Genomic DNA, 27,420 nt, shown 5'->3' on the forward strand with positions numbered 1-27,420 from the left:
TAAAAACTAAAGGATGTCTTCAACAGAGCTCTCATTCATTAACTAGGAAATGACACTCTAAAATGCTTAGCTATCACTAGACGATAATTAATTCCCGTGAGTTGACTGCTTTAAGGAAAACTACTGACTTAAACTAATATTCTCTGATCATCTGTATCATATAATAGTTTCCACTTACTTTCAGGCTTTGCATCTGCTGCTGCATGGCGCATACTTTTCAGCTGATTTTGTACTCTTTGCAGTCTCTGCACTGCATGAAATAGCTTTAAAATACAAATAGATCCATTATTTGCTTAGTCTATTGAAACCTACCACTCACATAGACAAGCAAAGAAAAATACAAGTTCCACACAATTCTTGTGATGTAAAAAGAACAAATAATAAGAACTAAGAAAATTACTGTGTTGAGCCCAAAATGTAACTGGTTTTCTCAATACTTTTTCATGTAAAGCTTTTTTTTAAAAAAAAGCGTTCAGAAAGTTAATCTTTAGTTATTGGTTGTACTTAGTAATTAAGGAAAAATACTTGGTAAAGAAATATACACACCAGGCTTTTCTTGTTATAACATGGTTTTCTTTTTTTTCTTCTTTTTTTCTTTTTAAGTAATCTCTACACTCAATGTGTGGCTTGAACCCAAAATCTGGAGATCAAAAGCTGCACACTCCACCAACTGAGCCAGCCAGGTGCCCCTAACCTCATTTTCTTAATTCTAAGAAATATTAGCATTCTCACAAATGATGTCCTAGAATAAGACCCTGATGTACCATTCAGTACCATTCAGGGCCCAAGCAATGCAGCTTACTGTCGCAGTGGAACCACCACGATGCCAAGTCAAGTTCCAAAAGAGTCAAACATCTTATTGAATAGGAAAGGGAGCTGATTTGAAGTATATTTTTAATGTATATGCCTACTCAGTTTTAAGATAGATTTTTAATAAAATAGAAGTAATCCTTCCTAGCCAAATTATTTTTGCCTTAAGGCAAAGTCTAAAAATGTGGATTATGGTTGATTTTGAGCCTTTTCATGATTTGCTTACTTGCCACGGGAATAAACTGTAGTGGATACTGTGATCAGCAGAAAAAAAATAGATATTCTTATAGCCCCAGAATCTCAGGACACTCTTTAGAGATGCTATAATTTTTTTTTTAAGATTTTATTTATTCATTTGACAGAGAGAACAAGCACATGCAGGGGGAGCAAGCAGAGGGAGAGGAAGAAGCAGGCTCTCTGCCATGCAGGGAGCCTGATTTGGGGCTCGATCCCAGGACGTGGATCACGACCTGAGCCGAAGGCAGAGGCTTAACCCACTGAGCCACCCAGCCTATGAGTTTTATGAGCAGTTAATCTTATGCTTACCATTACAACGAATGCTCTGTAATGTTGGGTCAACAGGAGTTAAGCACAGGCCAAAAGGTAGTATAGAGATACAAACTGGGTACAGAACCCCAAAAATAGTATTGCTGCTGTTGGTGCCACAAAATCCTCTTAAGAGTATTCCATCATGTAAACAAACTTCTACAATTGTAGAATTCTTTTTTCTTTACATTTGAACGATCAAAAGGAACTATTTCTTTCATTATGAGAATATAAACTTTTATGAGAATACCTGATTCTTTTGTTCCTGTTTCTGTTGTGCAAGAAATTCTTCTCTCTCTTTTTCAACTCTAAGTTGCCTTGCTATTTTAAGCATCCGTTGATGATTCTGAACTGTCTCCACCTACAGTAAGGGAATAAGTAGTACATGTTACTGTCAAGTTCAAGGAAGAAATTAGCATGTCATGTGACTCAGACATCCACTTATCATTTCTTTTTGGCAAACAGTATTCCCTAGAGATGACAGTAAAGTTCCAGACTCCAGGTCTCTCAAAGTTCTGGGCTACTGCCTAGGAGATTCCCCTTCTGTCAATGTTATTTGAGCCGATCCTCAGATGTACACCCATGCCTTGCTTAATCCTTATTACCATTCCTAAATCCTTTGCACTTGGGGCCAAAGTCTTACAGGGCTAAGTCTTGCCTTACCCTTTTCTTCAAACGTTCAACTCTCTTAATGAGCTGATCCTTTTCTTCCTCCATGGCACTGATATCCTAAAAAGTAGTCAAGGAGACATTATAAGAAAAAAACATTCTTTGTAGATTCAAATAAAATTTTCACATGATTGTGCATCAGCCATTTTCCTACTTAAAACCAGATCGTTAAGGAACAAAGATCCTCTTTTGGATAAAGGGTTTTATTTTATTTTTATGTCCCCCTAGGGTTCTTTATGCAGGATAATTTATTTGGCAGCTTAGTGTTCATTTAGAAAAGCAACCAAAACAGGTTATAATGTAGCAAGGTAAAGCTGCCAACCAGCACATTAGTGTTCTGATTCCAAATATGGGCACACAGTTTTTCAAAAGTCTTCTACAATGCAAAGTGTACAGGTCTAAAACCATGAGCAACAGCGGCTGACATGCCATCTGTTCTGTTAAATATCAAACTATATATTCTGCCAATTTCCCATCAAAATTATTTTTAAAGCTATGATGTTTCCAAGACAAAAATGTGTGTCTGGTTTTGCCAATTAACCAATTCCCTTCCTAAAACTAAAGACTTCAAAAATAAACTGCCTTCCTTTTAATCAGCCCCATAATATTTTCTAGTGAAAACAAAAAATCCTTCCTAAACTTAAACTAATATCCTAACTATCACAGTAAACTAAAGAGAAAAATATACATAGTAGTCAGTATTGTTAGGATCTGAGGAACTAGGCACTCTTACTCACCACTGGTGGCATGGTACAGAAGAACAGTATCAAAAGTCTTAAACATACATATATGTACACATACACACACACCATATATACCATGTGGTGTATTCCATATATATATACCATCAAGTCTGGTAATTCCATGTCTGGGAATTTGTCCTAATAAAATACATATGGAAGGTCAAAGACTTCTCTATGAGGAGTCTCACAGATGTTAGTCATATCTAAAATGTGTAAATTACCATATGTCTGAGAATTATTAAATAAACTATAGCACAATACCATGCAAGTCATTATAAATTATGAAGAATGTTTAATAACAGAAAAACTCATGGTATGACATTACCTGAAAGATGAAGATTACAACATTTATATATAGCACAATACAAGGAAAAGATTTAAATATATTGACTAAAATGTCAACAGTACTTATCTCTACAGTGTGGGATTATGAGTGAATTATTTTCTATTTCTTGCTTATCATATTTTCTAAAAAGAACATGTTCAAGAATACTTTGGCAATAATGAAAATAAAATGATTAGACTCTTGGTCATTTCATCATTTCAGTTTACTCACATGACATAACAGAGGAACAGGGGATGAATGTCCATCACTCTTCTTTCACACCATAAGTATCCTCTTTATGGGTCTTTCTCCCCACTAACTGTGAGCTTATCTTTCATTCCTGATACACTCAACAAATTCTTTTTTTTTTTTTTAAGATTTTATTTATTTATTTGACAAAGATCACAAGTAGGCAGAAAGTCAGGCAGAGAGAGACAGGAGGAAGCAGGCTCCCCGCTGAGCAGAGAGCCTGATGCAGGGCTCGATCCCAGGACCCTGGGATCATGACCTGAGCCGAAGGCAGAGGCTTTAACCCACTGAGCCACCCAGGCGCCCCCACTCAACAAATTCTTACTGATAACCTACTAAGTGCATAGTACTGCAAAAGACACTAGGGATATGGTGAAGAAAAAGACAGACCATGGCCCTTGCCCTCATAAAGATAGTTGGGAATGACCCATTAAAACAAAAGTTTAATGAGAAAAAAAAATAGTTGGGAAGACAGACATTAAAGTAATTATAAGTGTGATGAGTATTATGAAACAAAAAGAATTGGGCGAAACTAATGCATCTATGGAATCAGGGAAGGCCTCCCTAAGGAAGCAACTTCTATTGTTTCCTGATTAAGAAAATAAAGATGGCATGGAATAGCTCAGGAATTCTAAAAATACAAAATTCATGAAAGTGAAATTAGCATACGTTTAGGGAAAGAAGCTATAGGCCTGGTGAAAATGTTAAATTTTTTTTGGAGATCATTAAGTAACATGTGTCAAAAATATTAATTTTTATAAATTTATCCGAAGGAAACAATTACAGATACCCCCAAATAAATTTATGTATATAAAAATCATGATCATAGCATTATATAATAGCAAAAAATAAAATAAAAAACCAAAAATGGTTAACCTATGCATACTATGGAAAATTATTTAGTAATTAAAACTCATATTTAGGGGCATCGGGATGGCTCAGCGGGTTAAGCAGCTGACTTTTGATTTTGGCTCCGGTCATGATCTCAGGGTCATAAGATCAAGAACCATGTTGGGCTCCGAGCTAGGCGTGGAGCCTGCTTGAGAGTCTCTCTCTTCTTCTTCCTCTGCCTCACCACCCCCAAAATTTAAAAAAAAAATCATATTTAGGGGGTGTTTTGGTGGCTCAGTGGGTAAAGCATTCAACCCTTGATTTTTGCTCAGGTCATTATCTCAGGGTTCTGAGATCAAGCTCCATGTTGGGCTGAGCTGGCATGGAACTTACTTAAGATTCTCTCTCTCCCTCTGCTCCTGCCCCCATTCCCTCTCTAAAGAAAAAAAAAAAATCATACTTAGAAAGATAACAATGTGAATATAGTCACAATGCAATTATTAAAAATGAAAGATATAAATAACTATGTATATAGTATGATCTCAAATACCTACCAATATAAATATACACGCAAAGCCTGAATGGATAGCAATTGGATGATTTTTATCTTCTTTGGTTCTCATCTCTATTTTCTATTATATATATATGATATATATATATATCATATATATATGATATATACTTTATACTTTATGTAATAGATATTCTTTACTACATATATATAGAGAGAGAGACAGAAAAAGACCCACAATGTAATCTTTTTTAAATCCATGTTAGGAATCTATATCGTACATAAGAACATATTGTGAATTTACCTTGGTATCATTAATTTCTTCAGTAAAGAATGAGCAAAGTTTAGACAAAAGAAAATCTGTCACTTGCTATCACTAATTCCCATACAGTTTTAAGACTCATACTGAATTAACAAAACAAGCTGGAAAAATTAATATTCAAACCTAAAAAAAGATATTGTTACTATATTTTCTTTGCTTTACCCTTCTTATTTCTGCTGTAGAAAATCCAGATGTCTTAAGTTGCTCACATTCTTTATGCAAAGTTTTAAAGGCTTCCATTAGCTCTTCATACTAAAAGACAAATTAAAAAATTATAAACTAATGACTAGATCCAGTAGACTTTTCTTCATCAGGTTATCAATTAACTCATAGTGATTACTTAAATCATTATATAACAGCATTAAAAATACATCCTGAAACATTTATATAAGACACAAAAAAAGTAGGTGTGTATAATCTGGTCACTAAGTACTTCTCCATCTTCCTCTCTGGTTACTTCCCTAACTCACATTCTATACTCCAGCTATGGTGATCTTTCAATCTTTGGAATACTCTATGCTCTCACATCCAGTTTACAAAGCCTATTACCTCTGAGAATACTCTATGACTTCCTCATCCATTACCTGGGTAATTTCAGTTCATCTGTCAGGTCTCAGCATAGATACCACCATCCTCAGGGAAGACTTCTCTAGTCCTATACTTATTCTAGATCAGAGTGTCATGATATCAGAATAAAAATCATGTAAAATTATAATTGCCTAGTTACTTGTCTGCCTTCCTCCATTAGACAGCAAGAGTCAAGAGGACAAGAATCCTATTATCCAGTGCAATTTAGTATCCCTGGAGCCTAGCATCACTGATATATTCAATAAAAAGTAGCTGAATGAATGAAAAAAATCACAACTCTTACCCAAAATTCTTCAAAAATAGTACTTTTTGTGAGCACTGACAGGATTTATTCTAAAACTCCTCATTCAGGAAGACAACATGCATTTTTTATTAGGTTCTGTGCTAAATGACTGGCTAAATGTATAAGTCATTTTAGATTTACATCTCACACATTTCAAGAATAAACATGTCTTTATCATTAATTCTTCTACTAATTATCTGTGCATATTTAGTAAAAGCTATTAATAAACTTCCTCCAGAAATTAGTTTTTATCAAGTTGATTGATGGGGGAGTGTAGGAAGGAGAAAATATTTCACATTTACACTTCTCTATTTTCTACATTATGTAAAGCCTTCAAATGTAGAAGTTGGGGTACTCTCCTTCTGTTGTAATTCTCCCATGACATCCCATTCTGTTGTAATTCTTCCATGACATCTCCCATGTGATTCTCTACTATAACATTTGATATGATTATTTACATAAATCTTTCAACACCCAAAATGTCTTAAGAGATCAGTATTGACTCTGTTTTGACTAACTGCCATGGTTATCCAAAATAACAAAATAAATAGATGAAAAACCACTTAGTTTTGATTGTTCTGATTCAATCCCAATTTTAAGCACATACTGTATAGAAACAACTCTATAAAACCCTGAAGGAAAACGCAGATGGATAAGGCATGAAACCTGTCTTCACAGACCTCATAATCTATTGGGATAGAGCGACAAACTATTCACAACAAACTGCACAATCAGTCTATGCATATAGCAAGAATAAAAGCAAAGAGGGTTAAACACAGGCACTTTTTAAAAAATCAAAGTTCTTTGAAATCTTAAGCCTGAATCTCCTTTTTCCATAGTCTTTGATCAGCAAGGTGCTTTGAAATCCCAGGACCAAGATCCAGACCAGCCAGAATCCTCAGTAGTCAAGAACTTTAAAACAAAAAGATTTATCTATCTATCTATCTATTTGAAGGAAAGAGAAAGAGCATACACACTTGTGAGTGGGGAGGAGAGGTAGCAGAGGTGGAGGGAGTGGGAAAGGGAGAGAATCTCAAGCAGACTCCAGGCTGAGCATAAGCCTGACCTCAGGACACTGAGATAGTGACCTGAGCCAAACCTAGAGTCAGAGGCTTAACCTACTGAGCCACCAAGGCACCCCAAAAGTAGTCAAGAGCTTTAAGACTATAAGGCCAGAACTCAATATCACCCTAAAACTCTAGACAAAAAGTACACTGAAATTTCAAACTCCTGGCCCTTTCTCTATCTTCTGCCTGACTGGGAAGTCCTTTGAGATCTCAAGCCTAGCTTCTCTGCCTGTACAAAATTCTCTCAGGGGCTCACAGGTCCTGATTTGTCTGGGATAGTGTCAATTTATACTTTTGCCTTCATGTAATTATTATGATAGTCCCTTTCTCTCTGATTTGGATGACAAATTGTATAATCATCTAACTGATCAGCAAAGTGCTCTGCATTCCCAAACCTAAAATCCTCTCTACCCACATTTCCTAAGTAATAAATTATTCTAAAATCCTAATTTCAGGATTTTCTTCTATCTATCACTGAAATGGTATTTGTGTGGAAAAGTCAGTATTTTCATACGTCATTACAGTTGAACATTATTAGCCATTTTACCTTTCGGTGCCATCTGGAAATGAAGAGAAGCAAATAAGTTAAAGAGAGATTAACAGCTATTTGAACATGTGCACCGTGACATCTACATATAGTTTAAAAATACCATTTGTGTATTGTGTACCTGTTTATTGGTATCAGCCACAGTTTCATCCTGAAGAAACTCACTTGGTACCTCAAGTTTTATTAAAAAACGAGCTAAATATGCTCTTTTCTTCAGTTCACTAGTTCTCTGAAGAAGCCAGTGGAGTACTGGATAAATTACGGGTTTACTTCCAATCACCAGACCCTGACGAAAGGTACTCCTATAAAAAGAAAATAAACACAAGCAGGTGATCACCCTCCACCCCTGGCTTATAACAAACAAAACTTGAAAAGAGATAAAAGCTCAAATACTAATTTACAATTTCTTGATGGCTTTCCATGACTATTTAAAAAAAAACAACAAAAAACCAAGGCTATTCTAAAGTCATTCTGTGTATCAACAATAAACATAAAATTAGGCCTGGAATATATCACTGGACTATAGGGGAAGATTGTACTGGAACCATTAATTGGTAGTCTGCCTTAATACTTCATTTACTGGGCAAGTTTAAGTGATTATTTTTATCTAGGATGGCAGATAAATGATAAATGATAAAATGGAATAGTAGAATTTGCCTGTTTTTTGTTTTGTTTTTTTTGGTTTTTTTGATTGGGGAGAAAAGTGACCCACGTAAGACTTTTACGTGACAAAATAATATTAAAAGTTCAAGATTATTTTGAAATTCAGTGACGTACTAAAGCCATTGACACAGAGACCAGGTACTGCCTAGAAAAACTGAGTGTAGCCCATGAAAGTTTAGATATTCAAGCACAGCTTTAAGAAAGCAACATGTGATCAAATTCTTACATGTCTGTGGCATTTCCTGGAGGTTTATATTTAAGGATACCAAGAAGGCTCAACATCCTTTTGGCTGTTTGCTCTGGCATCTCCTCTCTGATATCAACAACTTGCTAACAGATAAAGAAATTGAAAAAATATGTTATTGTTGTGTATCTAACAAAGAAAAATATTTAAACTCACTGATAAAATTGTTCTACTAGAGCATAACAGGCACAATGATCTCCTCATAAAACAGATTAAGTATGGAGGCCCCCAGATTCCAAGTGAGGGTACATACAAATCAGATCAGGATTTGTATAAAGAATGTCACGCTTGGGGTGCTTGGGTGGCTCAGTCGGTTAAGCGGCTGCCTTCAGCTCAGGTCATGATCCCAGGACCCTGGGATTGAGCCCCACATTGGGCTCCCTGCTTGGTGAAGCGCCTGCTTCTCCCTCTCCCTCTGCCTGCCGCTCTGCCTACTCATGCTCTCTATCTCTCTGTCAAATAAATAAATAAAATCTTAAAAAAAAAAAAAAAAAAAAGAATGTCAAGCTTAGAAAGTATCCAGTGGAAAAGACCAGTGTATAAGAGACGTGACCTAACTTGCAATACAATAAAACCTTTTGTAAGAGCATTTTCTTTCTAGGACCAAATCAATTTATGTTTGGAACAGAGAAATAATTTCTAAATAAGGTACAAGCAGATAATCTAACTTTTTAAAGATTATTTATTTATTTATTTGACGGACAGATATTACAAGTAGGCAGAGAGGCAGGCAGAGAGAGAGAGGGGGAAGGAGTCTCGCCGCGGAGCAGAGAGCCTGATGTGGGGCTCCATCCCAGGACCCTGGGATCATGACCTGAGCTGAAGGCAGAGGCTTTAACCCATTGAGCCACCCAGGCGCCCCAGATAATCTAATTTTTAAGCTCGTGGAGAAATCTTAAACATCATTATTACTTTATAGTCATGGAAAATAAGGCCCAAGAGTCACAGATATTTAGAGGCAGAAAACGGCTTTCCTGCTATCCTTTTCATCACAAGAAAGAGAAAACTCTTACCTTTGGGTCAATTTCAGCCAGAACATCATTGAGAACTTGCAACAGTTGCATTGGCTCCAGGGAATCAAATGTGATTAAATTATAGTTCTTCCTAAAAGGTTCTTTATTGAGATTGTCCACAATGAATTTGATTTGATCACTCATAATTGGGTCTTATAACTAAAAATAGAGATAAAATTCCTCAATACTGGTAACAAACATTCTGGAAAAAAATTAGTATTAAGTTTATAGGAAGTAGGAATGAAGAGTATTAATTCTCCGTGGCATACAAAATGCTGTGAAAAGGGTTATTTTATTGAAAGAAATCAGGATATGAAGACTTTTGAATGTTACAGTATACACTGCTAATACTCAATGCCATGTTTTGTATATACATCTGGTAAGACAGCAATCATCTGAATTAACACTGAGTTCATATGGACAAATGAATAATAAATCCCACCTACAGTAACATCTCTCCCATTCAGCTCCACAACTATCCAGGGGTAAAAATCTGGTAGGCTACAGACATACTTCTAATATATATATATATTTTTTTTAATTAGCAGCCTATGTTTAAAAAGTGGGAAATTTTTTTTTTACATTAAAAATCCAGACATCCAGTTTCTCTTCCAAATCAGATCTGGCAACCGTGGGCACATAACTGTGCACAGCCACACCCAAATGAAGCCGAGCTGAGGCTGCAAGCTTCAGTTTGGATGTGCATTCTTTGGTTTTCTGGTTTCCTCCAACAAGCACTCTTCACCCACTGATGTAATGGACTGTAGGCATCGACTCTGCCACCGCTGACTAATTCAGGCCTATGTTTCCCTGTGCCTTCAATAAGGAAACAGCCTCGAGTTTTCTGGCCCCTGCCTCTCCAATTCCAAATCGTTTGTGTGATTCTCATTGCTCACAAAATAAATTCCAAATTTCTTGAATTTTGATTTTTCAGATGTAACTCAATTGAGTTTTCCCACCTTCATTTTTCCAAATTGTTACCTTTCACTCTTTTAAATTTCACCCAACTGAAAGTTACTGCTCCTTAGTTTTTTCACCTGTCTTCAGTTAATGCTGTTTTCTTACCTAGAAAAACTGTTCGTCTCCTGATCTCCACAGGTGCAGATCCTAACTGTCTTTCAGGGTTTACTCCCCAAATGCACATTTTTCCAGGAAGTCATTCTCAAGCTATCTCCCACATTCTCCATCAGAATAACGGCAGCAGCACCTGCCCTGGAGACTAACCACACTTAATCTGCACTGCTCTCCTAGAGTTATTTTTCTGTTTTGTACTAGTGACTCATGTACGTTTTCTCTTCTCTACTAAAGTGTAAATTCCATGAGGACATTTTTGTGCCTAATTCTATCTGTGAATACCCACTGCATCAAAACTGAATTCTTCCATTGACTGGATAAATGTGTTCACGGGCCCAAGGCCAGAAAAAGAAAGATAAGCCTAAGTCGACTGGTGGTGATCTTAAGTTTTAAAAAAATTAAATTTCAGGTTATTTAACTGCTAAAGCAGCTTTACCACGGTTCCTAGTGTTTCCTGCTTGAGGGTATCAATTGTTTAATATGGGAAGAACTGGTAGAAATTTTGCAGGCAGGCAATTTTTAAATTAGCAATTTAAAAAAGGAATTAAAAAATGAACTGCTAAGAAAAGAAATTTTTAAAAATTACTTCAGTGCTTCCTTAGAGTTTTTAACTAAGAAATGAATAGACGCTATTTTATCAAAGTCATTAGTTGGGGCTGCATGCATTTTGCTCTGAAATAGATTTTAATTGGGGGGGTGGAGCTGGATATTTGTAAAACATTAAATCTAAAACTATGAATCAGTGATTATTATTGTTAAAAAATGAGTCAAAAGATAGTAGAAAGGATAACCAATGTGCTTTAAAAATTTTGAGGCTTCCTTTAATCTACAAAAGGAAAACTTTTACATAAACGAAATAAAAATCCACCTCGGAGATGCAAGTTTTTCGTTGTTAAAAATATTTTAAGTAAAAATCCACGTCATAACCTTCCCATACATATAGAAGTTTAATGATTTAGAAATTATATGTATATAATATATAATATATATATATATACACACACACACACATATATTTTTTTCCCTTTCAAAACAAGACACTTGGATAAACGAGTAAAACGTTACCAGGAGAGGAAAAGAAACTAGTCGGGTTCCCCCTAGGTGCCCACCAGCTTTCAGATGGTCACCAGCTAAGGACAAAGATGTACTGAACAGGTAGGTTGTCTACGCCCAGCGGGCTCTGCGCTCTAAAATTAGCAAAAGCAATTACTCTCCCTCTGCCAGCGGAAAAGTCGCCACACTAATTCACGAGCACTTACCCACATAAGAGCCCAAGGGGGTGGGGGGGAAGAATTAAAACCAGGACGTGCATTTATCTGGCACAACTCGGGACGGAAACGACGCTGCCCTGGTCCCAGGCCGGCACGAGCGCGGGACCAGCAGCCTCTTAGGATTCCCAAAAATAGTGTCGGTGTCGTCCCCCTACCCCGCGCTCGGGGCTCGGGACAGGGGACCCCACATCCGACCCAGACACCTCGCGGGGGGTGATTTGGGCTCCCCGACCGCTCAACCCTCGGGGGAGCTGCCTGGATCCTCGCGGAGGCCCAGCAGGCACCAACCCCGGCGTGGGGGGCTGAACTGCTGCGACCCTCCCCTGGCGAAGGTGCTGCACTGGGAAGGGGAGGAGGAGGGAGTTTTCTTTTGGGGAGTGGGGGGCCTCAGGGAAGTTTCCGAGCGCGTCTTGCCGAGGTTACCTCAAATTCTCCTCAAGAAACCACTTTTCCCCCCCGCAGGAGGCATCCAGGCTCTACAGGGTTCCTAGAGACGAGCTCCTTGGCAACGGTTGCTAGGCCGTGAGATTACGTCACTTCCGGCGGGTGGGCCGGGGCGTTTCCGCGGGGCCCTCGGGGGCACGGTAGGGCCGAGGTCCCCAGCGGGGAAAAGTGAGGTGTCCGGCGCACGTGCAAGTGCGTTTACCGGTCCCGTGACACGGTGAGGACTGGAGACCACTGTACTTCGTGATGTCAGCTGGCAAGGAAAATATGAGGAGAAAAAAAATGAAATTCCTCACGCCCTGAAAACTTAGTTGCCTGTCCAAACATCTTGGAAGAAACCAACTACAGATTTAGTATCAGTCTCAGAGCAAAATAAAACAAACAAAAAAGGGAAACAAATTCCTTATGAGGCATCTCCTATTTGCCTTGCCCTGCGCTGGCTGCTGGCGATGCAAAGGAAGCCAGGAATTACTACAGGGCTCCTGTTTTCAAGGAGCATAGTCTACTGCGGATAAAGAGATAGACGACTGAAAGGCAACTCCAATACTATCACAAAAGGATAATGGGGGAGCCCAGATGAAGTATCCTGAGTTTATTTGGGTCTGAAGGGCCCCTACAATCAGGAAAGTTTCCACCAGATAAAGTGATGTTTAAGGATCAGTGAAAATTAGCCACATTAGATATATATATATATTTTTTTTTGAGCAGAGGGAACAGAACATTGCAAGATGACTCCATTGCTGGTTGCCTTCTGACTACTGAACGGAAACAGGCATCCTGCCGGGCACCTGGAGGAAAACGAAGACCCATCCCAGCTCACAGATGGTCCTGACGAGTTGGAGAAGGCAACACTGAAAACCTTGAAAAGTTAAATAATTTAAATAACTTTGGGAGGAACAGTAAAAGATTCATATAAGGGACTGAATAATTAATTGATCCTGGTGGGTGTATTAGGAGATTCTTTGGGCCACCAGGATTTGAAACCTGGGTCTGCCATCTTGCAGACTTACCTCTCTGACCTTTCCTGATCTCCTCTAAAATGTGTGGCTATAATACTACTTTCCTCAAAAGGCTGATGTGAGGGGCGCCTGGGTGGCTCAGTGGGTTAAAGCCTCTGCCTTCAGCTCAGGTCATGATCCCAGGGTCCTGGGATGGAGCCCCGCATCGTGCTCTCTGCTCAGCAGGGAGCCTGCTTCCCTTCCTCTCTCTCTGCCTGTCTCTCTGCCTACTTGTGATCTCTGTCAAATAAATAAAATCTTTTTTTAAAAAAAAGGCTGATGTGAGGATTAAGTGTGTCAAAATAGGTAAAGTCATTAGAACAGTGCCTGACACTGGAAGAGCTAAGGACATTTTACCTTTTTACCCCTACTTTTTAAAAAGCGAGATGGTTAGATTTGCTCTTTCTACAGAGTCTACAGATGTAGGCTATAGAAAGATAAGAGTGGTTTATTGGGTAGTTTTTAGTTCCTCCTCTGCCTGTTGCGGCTATTATAGAAGCACTATAATTTTCAGTTATGAGAATACAATCCTGTGTAAATTGGAGTAAGCAATGGAATCTACTCTTTGCACTCAAATTTGAACGGATGTTATGTTTAATGTGGTTGCTCTGGAACCCGAGGAAAAATTTGAGGCCAGTCAGCACGCTTCTTGGAATCTACATACTGAGAAGATTATATTCCATCTTGAACCAAAAAAGTGAGACACAGAGAAGCCTGCTCATATTAGGTCTCTGCCTATGTATAGGGCCCAGATACAGGCCAGAGGAAGACTTACCACCCCCTGATTCATTTAAGATAAAACCTTGAATGGATTCATGAAGAGTCCAAGAAGAACTCAGCAACAATTCCACAACACTGAAGGCTGATTACATCCCAAGTCAAGCTACCCACATGAAGACTTCTTTTCCTCATAGATGTTGAGTCTTCCTTATAAACCCCAAAACATGTCTCTTGGCTGAACTGTATTTGACTTTTTTTTTTTTTTTTTTTGACAGAGAGAGATCACAAGTAGGCAAAGAGGCAGGCAGGAAGCAGGCTCTCTGCTGAGCAGAGAACCCGATGCGGGGCTCGATCCCAGGACCCTGAGATCATGACCTGAGCAGAGGCTTTAACCCACTGAGCCACCCAGGTGCCCCATATTTGACATTTTTAATAGCTGAAGGGAAGTCCAATTATATGGGATAGTCTTTCTGAAGAAGTCCCACCCCTCCCCTGAGTCTATTAAAAAAAAAAAAGTTTCTGGGGCGCCTGAGTGGCTCAGTGGATTAAGCCTCTGCCTTCCACTCAGGTCATGATCTCAGGGTCCTGGGATTGAGCCCCGCATCTGGCTCTCTGCTCGGTGGGGAGCCTGCTTCCCCCTCTCTCTCTGCCTGCCTCTCTACCTACTTGTGATCGCTCTCTCTCTGTAAAATAAATAAATAAAATCTTTTTAAAAAGTTTCATCAAGGTGTAATTCACATACATACAGTTCACCCATTTAAAGTATATAATTTACACTAATTCAAAAAGATCTATGCATCCCTATGTTTACTGCAGCATTATTTACACTAGCCAAGGTATGGAAGCACCCCAAGTGTTCACCAATAAACAAATGGATAAAGAAGATACACACACACACAAACACACACACATACAGGAATGTCACAGAGCCATGCAAAAGAATGAGATCTTGCCATTTGGGACAAAAAGGATGAACCTAAAGGGTACAGTGCTAAGTGAAATAAGTCAGACTCAAAAAGACAAATCCCATATGATTTCACTCATATGTAGACTCTAAAAAAACAAAACAAATGAACAAACAAAAAGCCAAATCATACCTATAAATACAGAGAACAAAGTGGTGGTTGCCAGAGGAAAGGGGAGGTTGGGGGTGGTTAGACTAAATAGTTGAAAGGGAGTGGGAGAAACAGGCTTCCAGTTAAGTAATGAATAAGTCATGGAAATAAAAGGCATAGCACAGAGAGTATAGTCAATGACATTGCAATAGTGACATATGGTGACTGATGGCAGCTGCACTTCTGGTGAGCATAACATATAGAGAAATTGAAGCACTACGTTGTACACCTGAAAACAATGTAATGATGTGTGTCAAAACTCAAATTTTATAAAAAATTATTATAAAAAATAAAGTACATAAGTCAATGGCTTTTAGCATATTCACAAAGTTGTGTAGCCATCACCACTATCTAATCACAGAACATCTTCATCACCCCAAAAAAGAGAGCCCATACCCTTTAGCCATCATCTCCTAGTTCCCAATTTAAAAAAAAAAAAACCTGCCACCACACAGCCCCTGGAAACCACTAATGTGCTTTCCTTCTCTATGACTATACCTCTTCTGGATATTTCATATAAAAGGAATCATTAAAGCATCTGTCTGGCTTCTTTCACTTAGTATAATGTTTTAAAAGTTCATCTGTGTGTAGCATGTATCAGTACCTCATTCCATTTGTGGTAGAATAACAGTCCATTGTTCATCCATTCCTCAGCTGAGGACATTTGGACTGTTTCCACCTTTTGGTTACACTGAACAATGTGCTATGAACATCTGTGTACCTACCTCCACTGCCTTATGGATAAAGCGCTTCCATTGGCTAAGTCAGAATAGCAGGGGCATGAGTAATTGGGAGGTAGATGGTCATTCATTCTTGGGTTTGTCTTTACCTTTGAATTTTTGTTAATTTTAGCCTCTTGGGTGCTCATGGTTGTAGACCACAGACCCAAAGAGGTGGATTCCTTAGTAGTTTTTGGTTGTAACAACAAACCGTTGTTGAAACCTACTTGTTCCTTGCTACCAAAACACTAAAATACCCGATCTGCTTCTCATCTGAAGCCCTCTGATAAGAAGATGCTGTTAAATGGAAGTGTGCTTTAAAAGTTCACCAGCCTCTAGTGGAGAAGACGGTGGGGACAGGTGTGGAGGAGGTGACAGTAACTAGAAGCTGACCCTTACAACTCCCTTATATTTAACCTTGTAGATACTGCAAGGCTATCTTGGTTGTGAACTTCTCCTCTAGTTATTCAGAGGAGTAAAAAAAAAAAAATCACTCCTGGTCAAAATGTGTTTTTCAAGACTCAGTTTAGTACAAAATTAAAATAAGGAGGGGGTCATCATTTCATGTAGTTGTGAAGTCCAAGGATATTCTGCCTTCAGGTACGGTGTGATCTAGGTCATCTTGATATTCTTTCTCCCTTCATTTCGCTGTCTCTTATCTCCACTTCCCTCTGAATGGGCTGCTATTAGCAAGAGGTTTATATTCTTCCCGCCTAGCGACCTCACTAAAACTAGAATCTTTTCTCCAACAGTTCCAGCAAATTCCCAGGGATGACCCTCACTGGTCTCAAGTGTGTCAGGCCATTCTTGAATCCATTGCTATGACTCTGATAGATGAATCCGAGGAGGGCTGCTCCCAAAAAGGAAGAACTGGATTCTGTTACCAGAGGTAGAGATGCAGTGCAAACAAGAACAACAGATGTCTCTTCCAGAAGTCAGGGAAGGTGGTTAAATCTTAAAAGCTGGGTAGGCAAAACCAGAAGAGGAAGAAATGAGCCTGTACTTATTCTGGAGAGTACCCATATCAGTGCAAACTTTCTCCCTGATTTCCTCCCAACAAATAATCTTTCTTCACTACAGGCTTCCATCGTGGGCCAAGTGAGGTCTTGAGATATCCGCAGACTCCCCAGGTCTCCACAAAAATCTGAGGATACTATGAACATAATGCTTCCAGTCCCTTCTCATTTCATAACTTCCAAACAAGAACTTTCCTGTGCAGAGTACGGGAAAGCCAAGCCAATTTTCTGTTTTTGGTATTAAATTTAGACCTTTCATCCTGACCATGAGATATTTCTGGATTCTGCATGAGTATTCAGAGAATGCCAGTTTTCAAGATGCTATCCCATCTGGGGCTACTCTGCACACTGCCCACTTTATCTCATTCTTTTAAAACTGGGAAAAATGACCCAGGCACAGGAACAAATTTGGAAGTGGGTTATTCTGCTATTCATTAATTGTCACTTAATGCCATTGCCATCTAGGTTACTTGGTGAGGAAAGAAATTGAATTTAAATGAAAACCTGAATTGAATTTCGCCTATATCCTAAATTGCCTTGGATCTGGCAATTTAATTTTGTGGGTATGTTTAGTAGTAGAATGTGCTTTCCTAAAAGGTAAAAAGATAAATGATATGTGAAACATTCACCTGGATGGGTGAGATTGCAGAGGTGCTGTTAAATGTGTGTGTGGTGGGGCGCCTGGGTGGCTCAGTGGGTTAAAGCCACTGCCTTCAGCTCAGATCATGATCCCAGGGTCCTGGGATGGAGCCCCGTGTTGGGCTCTCTGCTCCGCAGGGAGCCTGCTTCCTCCCCTCTCTCTCTCTGCCTGCCTCTCTGCCTACTTGTGATCTCTCTCTGTCAAATAAATAAAACCTTAAAAAAAAAATTAAAAAAAAAAAGAAGCCTCTGCCTTCAGCTCAGGTCATGATCTCAGGGTCCTGGGATCAAGCCCCACATTGGGCTCTCTGCTCAGCAGGGAGCCTGCTTCCCCCCCCCAACCCCCGCAGCCCCACCTGATGCTCTGCCTACTTGTGATCTCTCTCCCTCTCTGTGTCAAATAAATAACAATAAATAAATAAATAAATAAATAATGTGTGCGCAGTGCTATATTTTTGTACAACAGTTTTTTTTTTAAAGATTTTATTTATTTATTTGATAGAGAGATCACAAGCAGGCAGAGAGGCAGGCAGAGAGAGAGGAGGAAGCAGGCTCCCCGCCGAGCAGAGAGCCTGATGAGGGGCTCGATCCCAGGACTCCGAGATCATGACCTGAGCCGAAGGCAGTGGCTTAACCCACTGAGCCACCCAGGCGCCCCTAAAACAGTTTTTTAATGGATTTTGTAAGATTAATGGGTAATGTAGAGGGGTCAAAATAGTACACAATTCATATGCAGTCCTTTGGTATGAGTATGGATTGAAATATAAGATACAGCTAATTTCTACTGGGCTCAAATAATAATCATGTCATCACTTACTGAGTGCTTATTGTATGTCAGGAACTCCATTAAATACTTCACATATGTATCATAATTTATTAAAACATTAATTTATGTGTGTACTCCTGTTTCTCCTTCTCTGGAAACAATCTGCATTGCCTTGAGATTTGCAAGCTGAAATCAGAAGTCATACCTCCTGCCTTTTGTAAAGGTCTGAAGTCTTTGGGAGAGATTATAGATTACTCTGGCTGTTCTCCAGGGAGAAGCAGAGAGAGGAGTTCCTTCCAAAGTCAGAAGAGAGAGAAGAAAGATGCTAAGAGGAATGAGAAAGGATCATAGGTTGGTCATTCTGGGGCAACTCCCAAGAAGGGAAGAATATGAGGAAGCCACATGGTGAATCTAGGTGTGGCCAACACTCTTTGTCCCAGGCCTGACATGGAAGCATTGACAATATTGAATCTGAAAGGACCAGGCAGTCTGGGATGATGCGTGGGTGACTGAGGAGTCACCAGCACGGGCCAGTGACAGAAGACTGCAAGTGACTCTCTGAAGTTTTGCCCCTGCAAAAGAGCCCAGGGACTTGGCAATCCCCGGGATGTGTGTGAGAAGGAAATGCCCAAAAATGACAGGAAAGGATCTCAGATTTGGATTTCAGTTAATGATAAAATAATAATGAAAAAATAATGTCCTTCCTCTTGCAAATCTGAGCAGTGCTCTAAAATGGCTAATCTCTGTACTGTCAGCTTCCTAGCAGGATAAAGATGGCACAGTCTATGCAATTGAGGAGAGCTTAATAAAGGACCATTTATAAAGGTCCGGGCAGGGTTGAGGAGAACTAACAAAAGAACCAGCAACAAAAGCAAGCATTGCTGCCCTAAGGCTGACACCGCAAGAGAAGGGAACGGGCACCAGAAGGCCGACAGAGTGAGTAGCAGTATGGAGAGTGTTGCCTAACAGGACCCATTAGATGCAGCCAGTCTTGACCTCACTCTCCTTCAACCCTCTGACCTCCAGCCTGGCCTCTCATTGGCTAAACCCAATAGAGTGCCAAGGGGCTAAGCAGACCCATCGAGGTCACTGGTTCAGACTGGGATCCCAGGACATAGAGTCAGGAAGAAAATGGCTGAGTGGGGATCTGGAGTGGCAGACTGAATGAATTATAAATTGAATTATATATGCAATTATACAGTCCAAGTGATGGGAAGAAAGGCCTGAGGAGGTGAACCGAACTACCCTCATGTCTCCAAGCTCCTCTGGCTTCTTAGCTGAAGTTCTAGGCATCGCATGGGGTTGGGCCTAATTTCTCTGCCCGCACCCATATCATCTCATTTAATCTTCACAACAGGTCTGCAAGGACAGTATTGCTTTTTCTATTTTATAATTCAGGAAATTGAGGCCTGGGGAGTTACTAGAGGGCCCAAGTTCACATACCTAGTAGCTGGCTGAGCCAAGATTCAGACAGCTTCGGCCTGATCCCAAAGCCATTTTCACCAGCCTACTAAACTGGCTCAGAACCGGCTCAGCAGAGTCTGAAAGAAGGACCATAAATCAGGCCACTGAAGCAGGAGGCAAAGGGATTTTCTGTGTGGGAGGGCCAGTGTTAACATGCTGTCTGGCTTTCTCTGCCTACAAGGCCTTTGCCAAGGAAAGTCTTCTCTGATCCAGGTAGGGCTAATGGTTTAAAATCCAAGTGCTTACTCTGGAATCACAGAGGGGGAGGATGGAGAAAACACTTGGCCCATGATGGGAAAAAAAGTATATTTTCATTTCAAATGCCTTTCAAGTTCTTTTTTTCCCAGCTGAGTGTTGGTGTATTTATAGAATTCAGGGGGAGTATTTAAGGGTAACCAGCAGTGGAGCTGCATTTTGGGCCATCAGGAAGCTCCGAATCACGCAGGAAAAGGTTGATGGGAGGAGACAAGTAAAGATCAGCAGGGCACAAACCGGCCTTCTCCTTCATGGTGCCAAGAACTTTTCTCCCTTCTGGGCTGATGACGTCAAATCGAAGTCTGTAAGTGTGCTATAGATGGAATCAGAGATCCAAAATGATGGGCAAACAGACGAATGGCTAAACAAATTGTGGCATAAATATACAGCATATTATTCAACCATAAAAAGAAAGAAGTATGGACCCATGCTACAACATTGATGAACCTTGAAAACATTTTGTTACATGAAAGAAGCCAGACAAAAGTCCACACACCATGTGATCTGCTTTATAGGAAATATCTAGAAGAGGCAAACTCATAGAGACAGAAGGTAGATTGGTGATTGGCAAGGGTGAGGGGAGGGGACAATGTGGAGCACCTGCTTAATGGGTACAGGATTTCCTTCCGGGGTGATGGACATCTTCTGGAGATAAAGGTGGTGGTTGTACAGTCCTGTGAACGTACTCAATGTCATCAAATTGTTCCCATTAAGAAGGTTAATTTTATACAGTGTGAATCTCACCTCAATTAGAAATAAAGGATGGGCAGACCTTGGGAGGTCATCCATCCACCCTGTCTTCCAGGCTGTCTTTGTTCCTTTCAGCTCACATCATGAGGCCTCATTTCATTCCAGGCTTTCCTTCTCTATCTACTCCCCAGCCACCGGCCTCCCTTCTGTGGCTCCCACACACCAAACCCATGCCAGCCTCAAGACCTTGGCACTGCTGTTTCTTCTGCCTGGCTGTTCTTCACCCGGATCTTGCCCTGGCCTGGCTCTGCCTCCTCATTCAGGAGGAAGAAATGAAGTGGAATAGAAAATATCACACAGAATAGGGTAAACATTACTGTGTCAGAAATATTTTTGCTGTGTGACAAACCACTCCCAACTTAATAGCTTAAAAACAACATGGTTTTTCTTCCCCGCAAAGCCGTGGGTTGGCCGGGCTCAGCTGGCCAGTTCTTCTGCTCCATGCGGTACGTGCCAGGATCGGCTGGCAGCCCGATTCAGGCTGGGGGCTCGTGCGGGGCTAGAACACCCAAGAGAGCTCCCCTCCTCTCAGGGCCTCAGTGCTGCTTCCTGGTCCCCCTTGGCATGGATGCTCTTTCTCCTTGTGGTCTCTCGTTGGGCTGTGGATTGGCCTGAGTTTCCTTACCTGGCAGCCAGGCACCAAAAGCATGAAAGTCAGAGGCACCAGGCTTCTTAAAGTGGAGACCCAGAACACACGGAGTCATTTCCTTTACATTCCATTGGTCAAAGCAAGTCATAAGACCTTCCCTGATTCAAGGAAAGAAGAAACAGGCTCTACCTCTGGATCAGGGAGTAGCACGGGCGTACCAGGAACAATGTTTGCTAAATTGTTGCCAGACATCTTCACAGACACTCTACCATGATTGTTTAGTGGAGGTTTTATTTCAATTTAATAAAAATGCATGCATGTTCTTTGGGTCACACAATAAACATATTTCTTGCTGTGAGTCACAGCTAAAACGTTAAAAAAAACACACTTCTACATCCCTTTATAAATTTCTTCCATAGCACTTAGTGCTCTCGGCACTTCGTTTACTTGACTGTATGTTCCTCCCATTAGGATATAAACTCTCTTAGAGCAAGGACCTTGTTGGCCTTGTTCACTGCTATGTCCCCAGCACCTGACAGAGCCCAGCACTTAATAGGTGCCTAATAAACATCTGTTGCTGTTAAATAGGTAGAAACAGCTATCAGATATCGGGTGCTGAGCACACAAAAGCGTTGTGTCATTTAATTCATTCAATGCATATCTGAGCAACGACTTTGTGCCAGGCACTATTCTAGGTGCTGGTGAAGCAACGGTGAATATAACTGACAATAATCCCTGCCCTTACCGAGTTTACATTTCATTATGATACTAGAGTAGTATCAAGTAGATTTGTTGATACTATTTTGACAGATAAAGAAACTGAGAGTCAGAGAGGCAACCTGCCCAAGGTCACACAGCTAATAATTTCAGCCTGACCTGGCTCGACTCAACTCTACTGCAAATGTTGGGTTTTGCCCAGAGCAGGGTCTAAGTGATTACAAATCTCAATTCCTTCAATTGCTTCTCTGAAGGATCAAACTCATCTTTCTGGGAATCAGGCACAGGCAATGGGAAAAGGTGAGTTCCATGACCTCGCAGTCCCTGCCCTCCCCCCCCATCCCCACTTCATGACGATGGCTCACACCTGGGGTGTTGCAGATTTGAGCCACAGCTCTCAGTCACCCCCACTGTCTTATCAGCATGTGACATCCCCAAGTGCCTGGGGCCTGCAGGCCTGGCAAAGAATGCAGCTGGAACAAAAATAAACCTGCCACATTCCTTGGCAGCCCCCTGCCCCTTCCCGCTCTCCAGCCATCCATCCTCACAGCAGAGCCTGCCAGGGAAGGCCAAGAGCGGGAGAGCAGGGTGGAGGAAGCCAGTGCTGCTGCCGGCCAACCCCTGGAAAGAGAGGGAGAGGGGAAGAGAGGAAGAGAAAGAAAGAGAGAGATCACCTTATATGGGAACGTGCGCAGACAATGTGTGGCAATGCCTTCGAGTGCAGCAGAGGTCAGATACCAGACAGATGGAAGAAATTAAACATGGGACAGAGCGTGTTCCTGGGCCCTGAAAACAGCTCTTGTTTCACAGCGAGTTCGCACAAAGCCTGGCCCGTTTTCCTTTTTTGCCTAAGCTGAGCAAGATGTGCATCCTAAACTCTACTTGACTTTGACTCAGGCCCCCTGACTATGGCTTGGCAGAGGTCTCATCCTTTAAAATCATTTCTTTCACGAACTAAACGCTTCTTTGGAAATAACAAGGGAAAGGCTAGGCCTCTTTCCCAAGCCTTTCCAATCTCTCTCCAAAGTACATAAATTAGTGGTTAATGAGTAAATATGCCTTCATTTCTCATTCATTCATTCATTCATTCATTCAACAAATATCAAGGACCAACTATACCCCAGGCACTGAGCCAGGTGCTGGGAAGACAGCGTTGATGAAGATGATGATGATGATGATGACGACGACAACAATGACAGTAACCATTTGTTGATTTGCACTCATAAACATTTCAATTCATAATAATTTACTCAGCACTTTCATGGTAGAGTCATTGGTGATACAGAACACTGTTCTAGAATCATCTGGTCCCTGCCTCGTGGCGCTTGCAGTGAGGGGGAAAGTAGAAATGGCAGATACTGAGCACACGATTTCAGAGGCGCCTCCTGTCGGCATTTGAATTAGCTACCATTACCATTTCCATTTCCCACAGGGTTTTTCAACCCCAGCACTATGGACATTTTGGGCGGGATCATTCTTTGGGCGAGGCATCTGCGTGGGGTTGGTGGGGAGCTGCTCTGTGCATTATAGGATATTCAGCAATGACCCTGGCCTCTAGCCACATGGTGTCAGTAGCAATAACCCCCTCTCCCCTAGTTCCTCCAGCTGTGAGAACCAAAACATGTTTCCAGACACTGCCAAACATCCCCGGGGCGGGGGGTACAAAACTGCTCCTGGTTGAGAATCACCGATTGAACAGATGAGGAAGTAGAGACTCAGGGTGGGTTAAGAAACTTCCTAAGAGTCAGACCACTGGCCAGCAGGGCTTGCACCTTGATCATTCTGACTCCAACGTCCCTGGGCATCACCGTTATAGTGTGAAACCCCCTATTTCCTTGATGGCAGATAATCTGTAAGTTTGGATAGTCATAGACTTCTTTAGCTCATTCCACAAAATGGAAGTCATCCGTGTTAGTTCAGATCCCCTGAGAGGCAGATGCCAGGACGGGTCAGAACCTGCACAAGGTTTACTGAGGATTTCCTTATTCGTGGCTGCAAAACGCACAAGGGAAAGGAGCTAGAGTAGGTGGGAGAATCCTCAGCTTGCGGGACCAGGCTGACCCCTGTGAAAGGTGAGGGGGAAGGAGGACTGGGCAAGAAGAGCCTCAGACAGCAGCATAGCTTGAAGAAAGTTCTGGCCATGCTGATGGGGATTTCCCAAGCCAAATGAGGCTGTAAGAGGAGTCCCAGGGTGGCTGGCCAGCAGCAGGGCTACACTAGCACTCCCACAGTGCTCAGTCGCTGGCTGCGGGAAATTGGTGGAGCCAGAGGGTCAGGACCCAGGACTGTCAGTCAAACATGTTCTTCCAAGCGGACTCTTCTGAAGGAGTTCTGAACGGGGCACGCCCGTGGCTATCACCTCATCAGAAAAGTGCTGCCCTGTGCTTACTTTCACGTTAAGGCAGAGAGATCTAAAAGGCACTGGAGATACAAAGCCAGGTTGGCATGGTTTTGTGGGCTACAAAGCCAGGTTGGCGTCCTTTAAGCAAAAGGGTCCATTTTCCTTCGAATGTCTTGAGCTTTTTAGTGAACTTCAAAGTCAGCTCCGACTTGGGTACCTCCAGCAAGGGGGTAAGGAGTACTGCCTTGAGGAGCTGCTTTGTACCTTGTGGATGTGGGCACTCCCTGAGACTCAGTTTCCCCATCTGCATAATGGAATCACCCTGCCTTATCCTGTAGGGTTGATGTGAGGATTGAATGAATATTTATGGAGTTGCTTTTCAGGAGAAGATGGAGGTCTTCCTGCATGAACTTTCTGCTGATCCCTTGATTTTGTACGGATATCTCCCTGCTAACCACCCTCTCTCATCCTTCCAACTGAGATTCGTCTTGGCACCTCCACAAGGAATAACAAACTAGCATTCCCAGGGCTCAGTTTCACAGATAGACAAGCTGTGTTTGGCTCACAGAGTGCTAAACAAACAAACCAATAGAATGAACCATTTGAAAACAGATATTTCAAGATGAGGCAGCCAATAAAAACCAATGCATCTTAATTCCATTTGTTGGAGCTGTGTGGATTTCTGGGTTCCCTTGAAAAGTGGGAAAGCTAGATATGCTGTGTGGCAGACTGGCTAAACTCGAGAAGAGGCCGTCTGCTTCAGATGAGACTTGAACTGACCAGGTTTCCAGTCCCCACACTCCTACCAACTGTGATCGTGAAGCTAGTGTCAGGTGCTGATTAGCATCGTGTCTGTGCTGCCATTTTTCTTAGAACACTACTCCTTTGTCTCATGTATGGAAAAGGTAGACCAGGAGATCTACATTCTTTCTTGTACCTGGTCCCATTTCACTTCACTTAGATCACTACCTGACACTTACTTGGCACACCCAAGTCTACATTTAGACTTGTGGCCTATTAAGCCCTTCTGGAATTTCCTTCCTAAAATGATCCCTGCAATTTCATAAGAATCCTCTATGTTTTTATTTCCCTTTAATTCACATGCACTGTCATTCACCCAAGAGGCACACAGTATTTCCTTCATTTTATTTTTATTTATTTATTTATTTATTTTTCAAGATTTTATTTATTCATTTGTGAGAGAGAGAGAGTGCTCGAGCAAGAGCAGGGGTGAGGGGCAGAGGGAGAGGGAGAAATAGACTCCCTGCTGAGCAGGGAGCCCAATGTGGGGCTTGATCTGGGGACTCCAGGATCATGACCTGAGCCAAAGGCAGATGCTTAACCAACCAAGCTACAGTAGGCACCTCTACTTCCTTCATTTTAAAGAGCAGTTGAGTCCTGGAGAGATGACATGGTTTGCCCAAGGACAGAGCTGGTTAGTGGCAGAGCAGAGTCCTACTGACCCCAAGTCTGATACTTTTTTCCATTACTCTAGGCTACAAAGTGTATTAGGACTTTCAGTTGCAAAAGACAGAAAGTTAACTGAAATTGGCTTAAGCAAAAGAGGCAATTTATTAGCTCATATGACTGGACAATCCAAAGGAACCAGAGGCTTCAAGTACAACTGGATCTAGGAGCTCCGATACTATCCTGGGACTCCACTAACCCTTCTCTCTTGGTTCTACTCCTTATTCTGTTGGTTTTATTTTCATGTAGCCTTTCCACTCACGATGGCAAGACCAGAAGCACTAAGCCTTATCCTATTAGCTTCAAATACAGACGGTCCCAACACATGGAATTGAGTCTCCTTGGTCCTGACTGGCGTGATCTAATTATGTGCCCGCCCCCGAGCCAATCACCTGCCGGAAGAATATGGTGTTCTGATTGGCCAGACTCGGTCATGTGACGCCCCCAAACAGAGGGGATGGGATTAGCTACACCCGAAGAGGAGCTGAGCGTTGACAGTGGAGGAGTGATGCCCCAAAAGGAAAACTGAGTGTTATCATCAGAAATGGGGATGAATGCCGGACCAGCATATCCACTACACCTAGAATCTTCCCTCTGGCGTCCCAGTATACACCAGTCTTCTCCCCTACCCCTACCTTCCCTGCCTTTGTTCGTGGGACATTCCCCTCCTCTCACTGGAAGGCCATCCTTATACATTCTTCCCTCATTCAAATGGACTTCAAGACCCAGGTGAAGCCTCCCCTATTCAATCGTGAGCTACAATGAAACCGTTCCTCTGTACAGTAAGAATCTGAGCCGCGCGCACCAGCACTCAGTTCCATACTATTGAATGTATGAATGAGGAGATAATTTGCATGAAATGCAACAATGAGAGAACAGGGCCTAGATTAGAAGAAAATAAAAACGTTAGCAGTAACTATCTGGATGAGTTATGGGCAATTCTCGCTTTTCTTGGTTCCTTTCAGTATTTTCTATGATTTAAAAAGCCAACAAATGGTAATAGTAAAAAGGAAGTAATACAGTCTGGTTTCAACAGCTGGACTATAAGTGAGATAAAGGCGAGGGCCAAATATTAATTCTCTTATGTCTCCCCTAGCTCCCAGCTGTGGGATGGACTCAGTGTAAGAGTCAGTTTGAGCTCCTTAAGAGCTAAATTAACAGCATCAGGATTTATAACAGACTGTTGATTGCCTTTCCAAAAGCCAATCCTCCTTTCCTCTTGCAGACTCCCCGACCCCAATTGTGTGTGGGGTCCTTCCCCCTCCTCACTGCCATGTGCTTCATGGAGGCAGACCCCAGCCCCAACCCTGGCTCTCGAGGCTGAATCCTCCCTGCTTGAATTCAGGGTTTCTTTTTTTTTTTTTCTTTTTTTAAAGATTTTATTTATTTATTTGACAGACAGAGAGAAAGATCACAAGTAGGCAGAGAGGCAGGCTCCCCGCTGAGCAGAGAGACTGATGCGGGGCTCGATCCCAGGACCCTGAGATCATGACCTGATCCGAAGGCAGAGGCCCAACCCACTGAGCCACCCAGGCGTCCCTAATTCAGGGTTTCTTAACCTCAGCTCTCTTGACATTTCGGGACAGGATAATTCTACTGATTTGTTGAGTTGCTTCATGAGCCACCTTGGAGACTGTTATATGAAATAAAAATTGTCCTTAATG

The 27,420-nt window shown here is 41.5% G+C and overlaps 1 protein-coding gene across 6 annotated transcripts in view; it reads right to left on the bottom strand.

Annotated features, from left to right (window-relative positions):
- Window positions 1–27,420, bottom strand: part of IFT81 (intraflagellar transport 81) — a 219,413-nt gene that overhangs the window by 100,805 nt on the left and 91,188 nt on the right. Inside the window, exons 1-8 of one of the 6 annotated variants that reach the window (XM_032876326.1) lie at window positions 12,180–12,334; window positions 9,412–9,570; window positions 8,381–8,484; window positions 7,613–7,793; window positions 5,169–5,258; window positions 2,020–2,085; window positions 1,607–1,717; window positions 179–263 (exon numbers count right to left, since the gene is read on the bottom strand). In XM_032876326.1, coding sequence (XP_032732217.1) covers window positions 179–263; window positions 1,607–1,717; window positions 2,020–2,085; window positions 5,169–5,258; window positions 7,613–7,793; window positions 8,381–8,484; window positions 9,412–9,555 — 781 coding nt within the window. In that variant the 5' untranslated portion in view covers window positions 9,556–9,570; window positions 12,180–12,334. Of the gene's footprint in view, window positions 1–178; window positions 264–1,606; window positions 1,718–2,019; window positions 2,086–5,168; window positions 5,259–7,612; window positions 7,794–8,380; window positions 8,485–9,411; window positions 9,571–12,179; window positions 12,345–27,420 lie in introns of those variants that run through there. The other 5 variants (XM_032876323.1, XM_032876327.1, XM_032876325.1 and 2 more) reach the window with 5 other exon arrangements.

This window comes from Lontra canadensis, unplaced genomic scaffold (assembly GCF_010015895.1).
Source record: "Lontra canadensis isolate GAN:19392208 unplaced genomic scaffold, GSC_riverotter_1.0 scaffold58, whole genome shotgun sequence".
NCBI classification, from domain to species: domain Eukaryota; kingdom Metazoa; phylum Chordata; class Mammalia; order Carnivora; family Mustelidae; genus Lontra; species Lontra canadensis.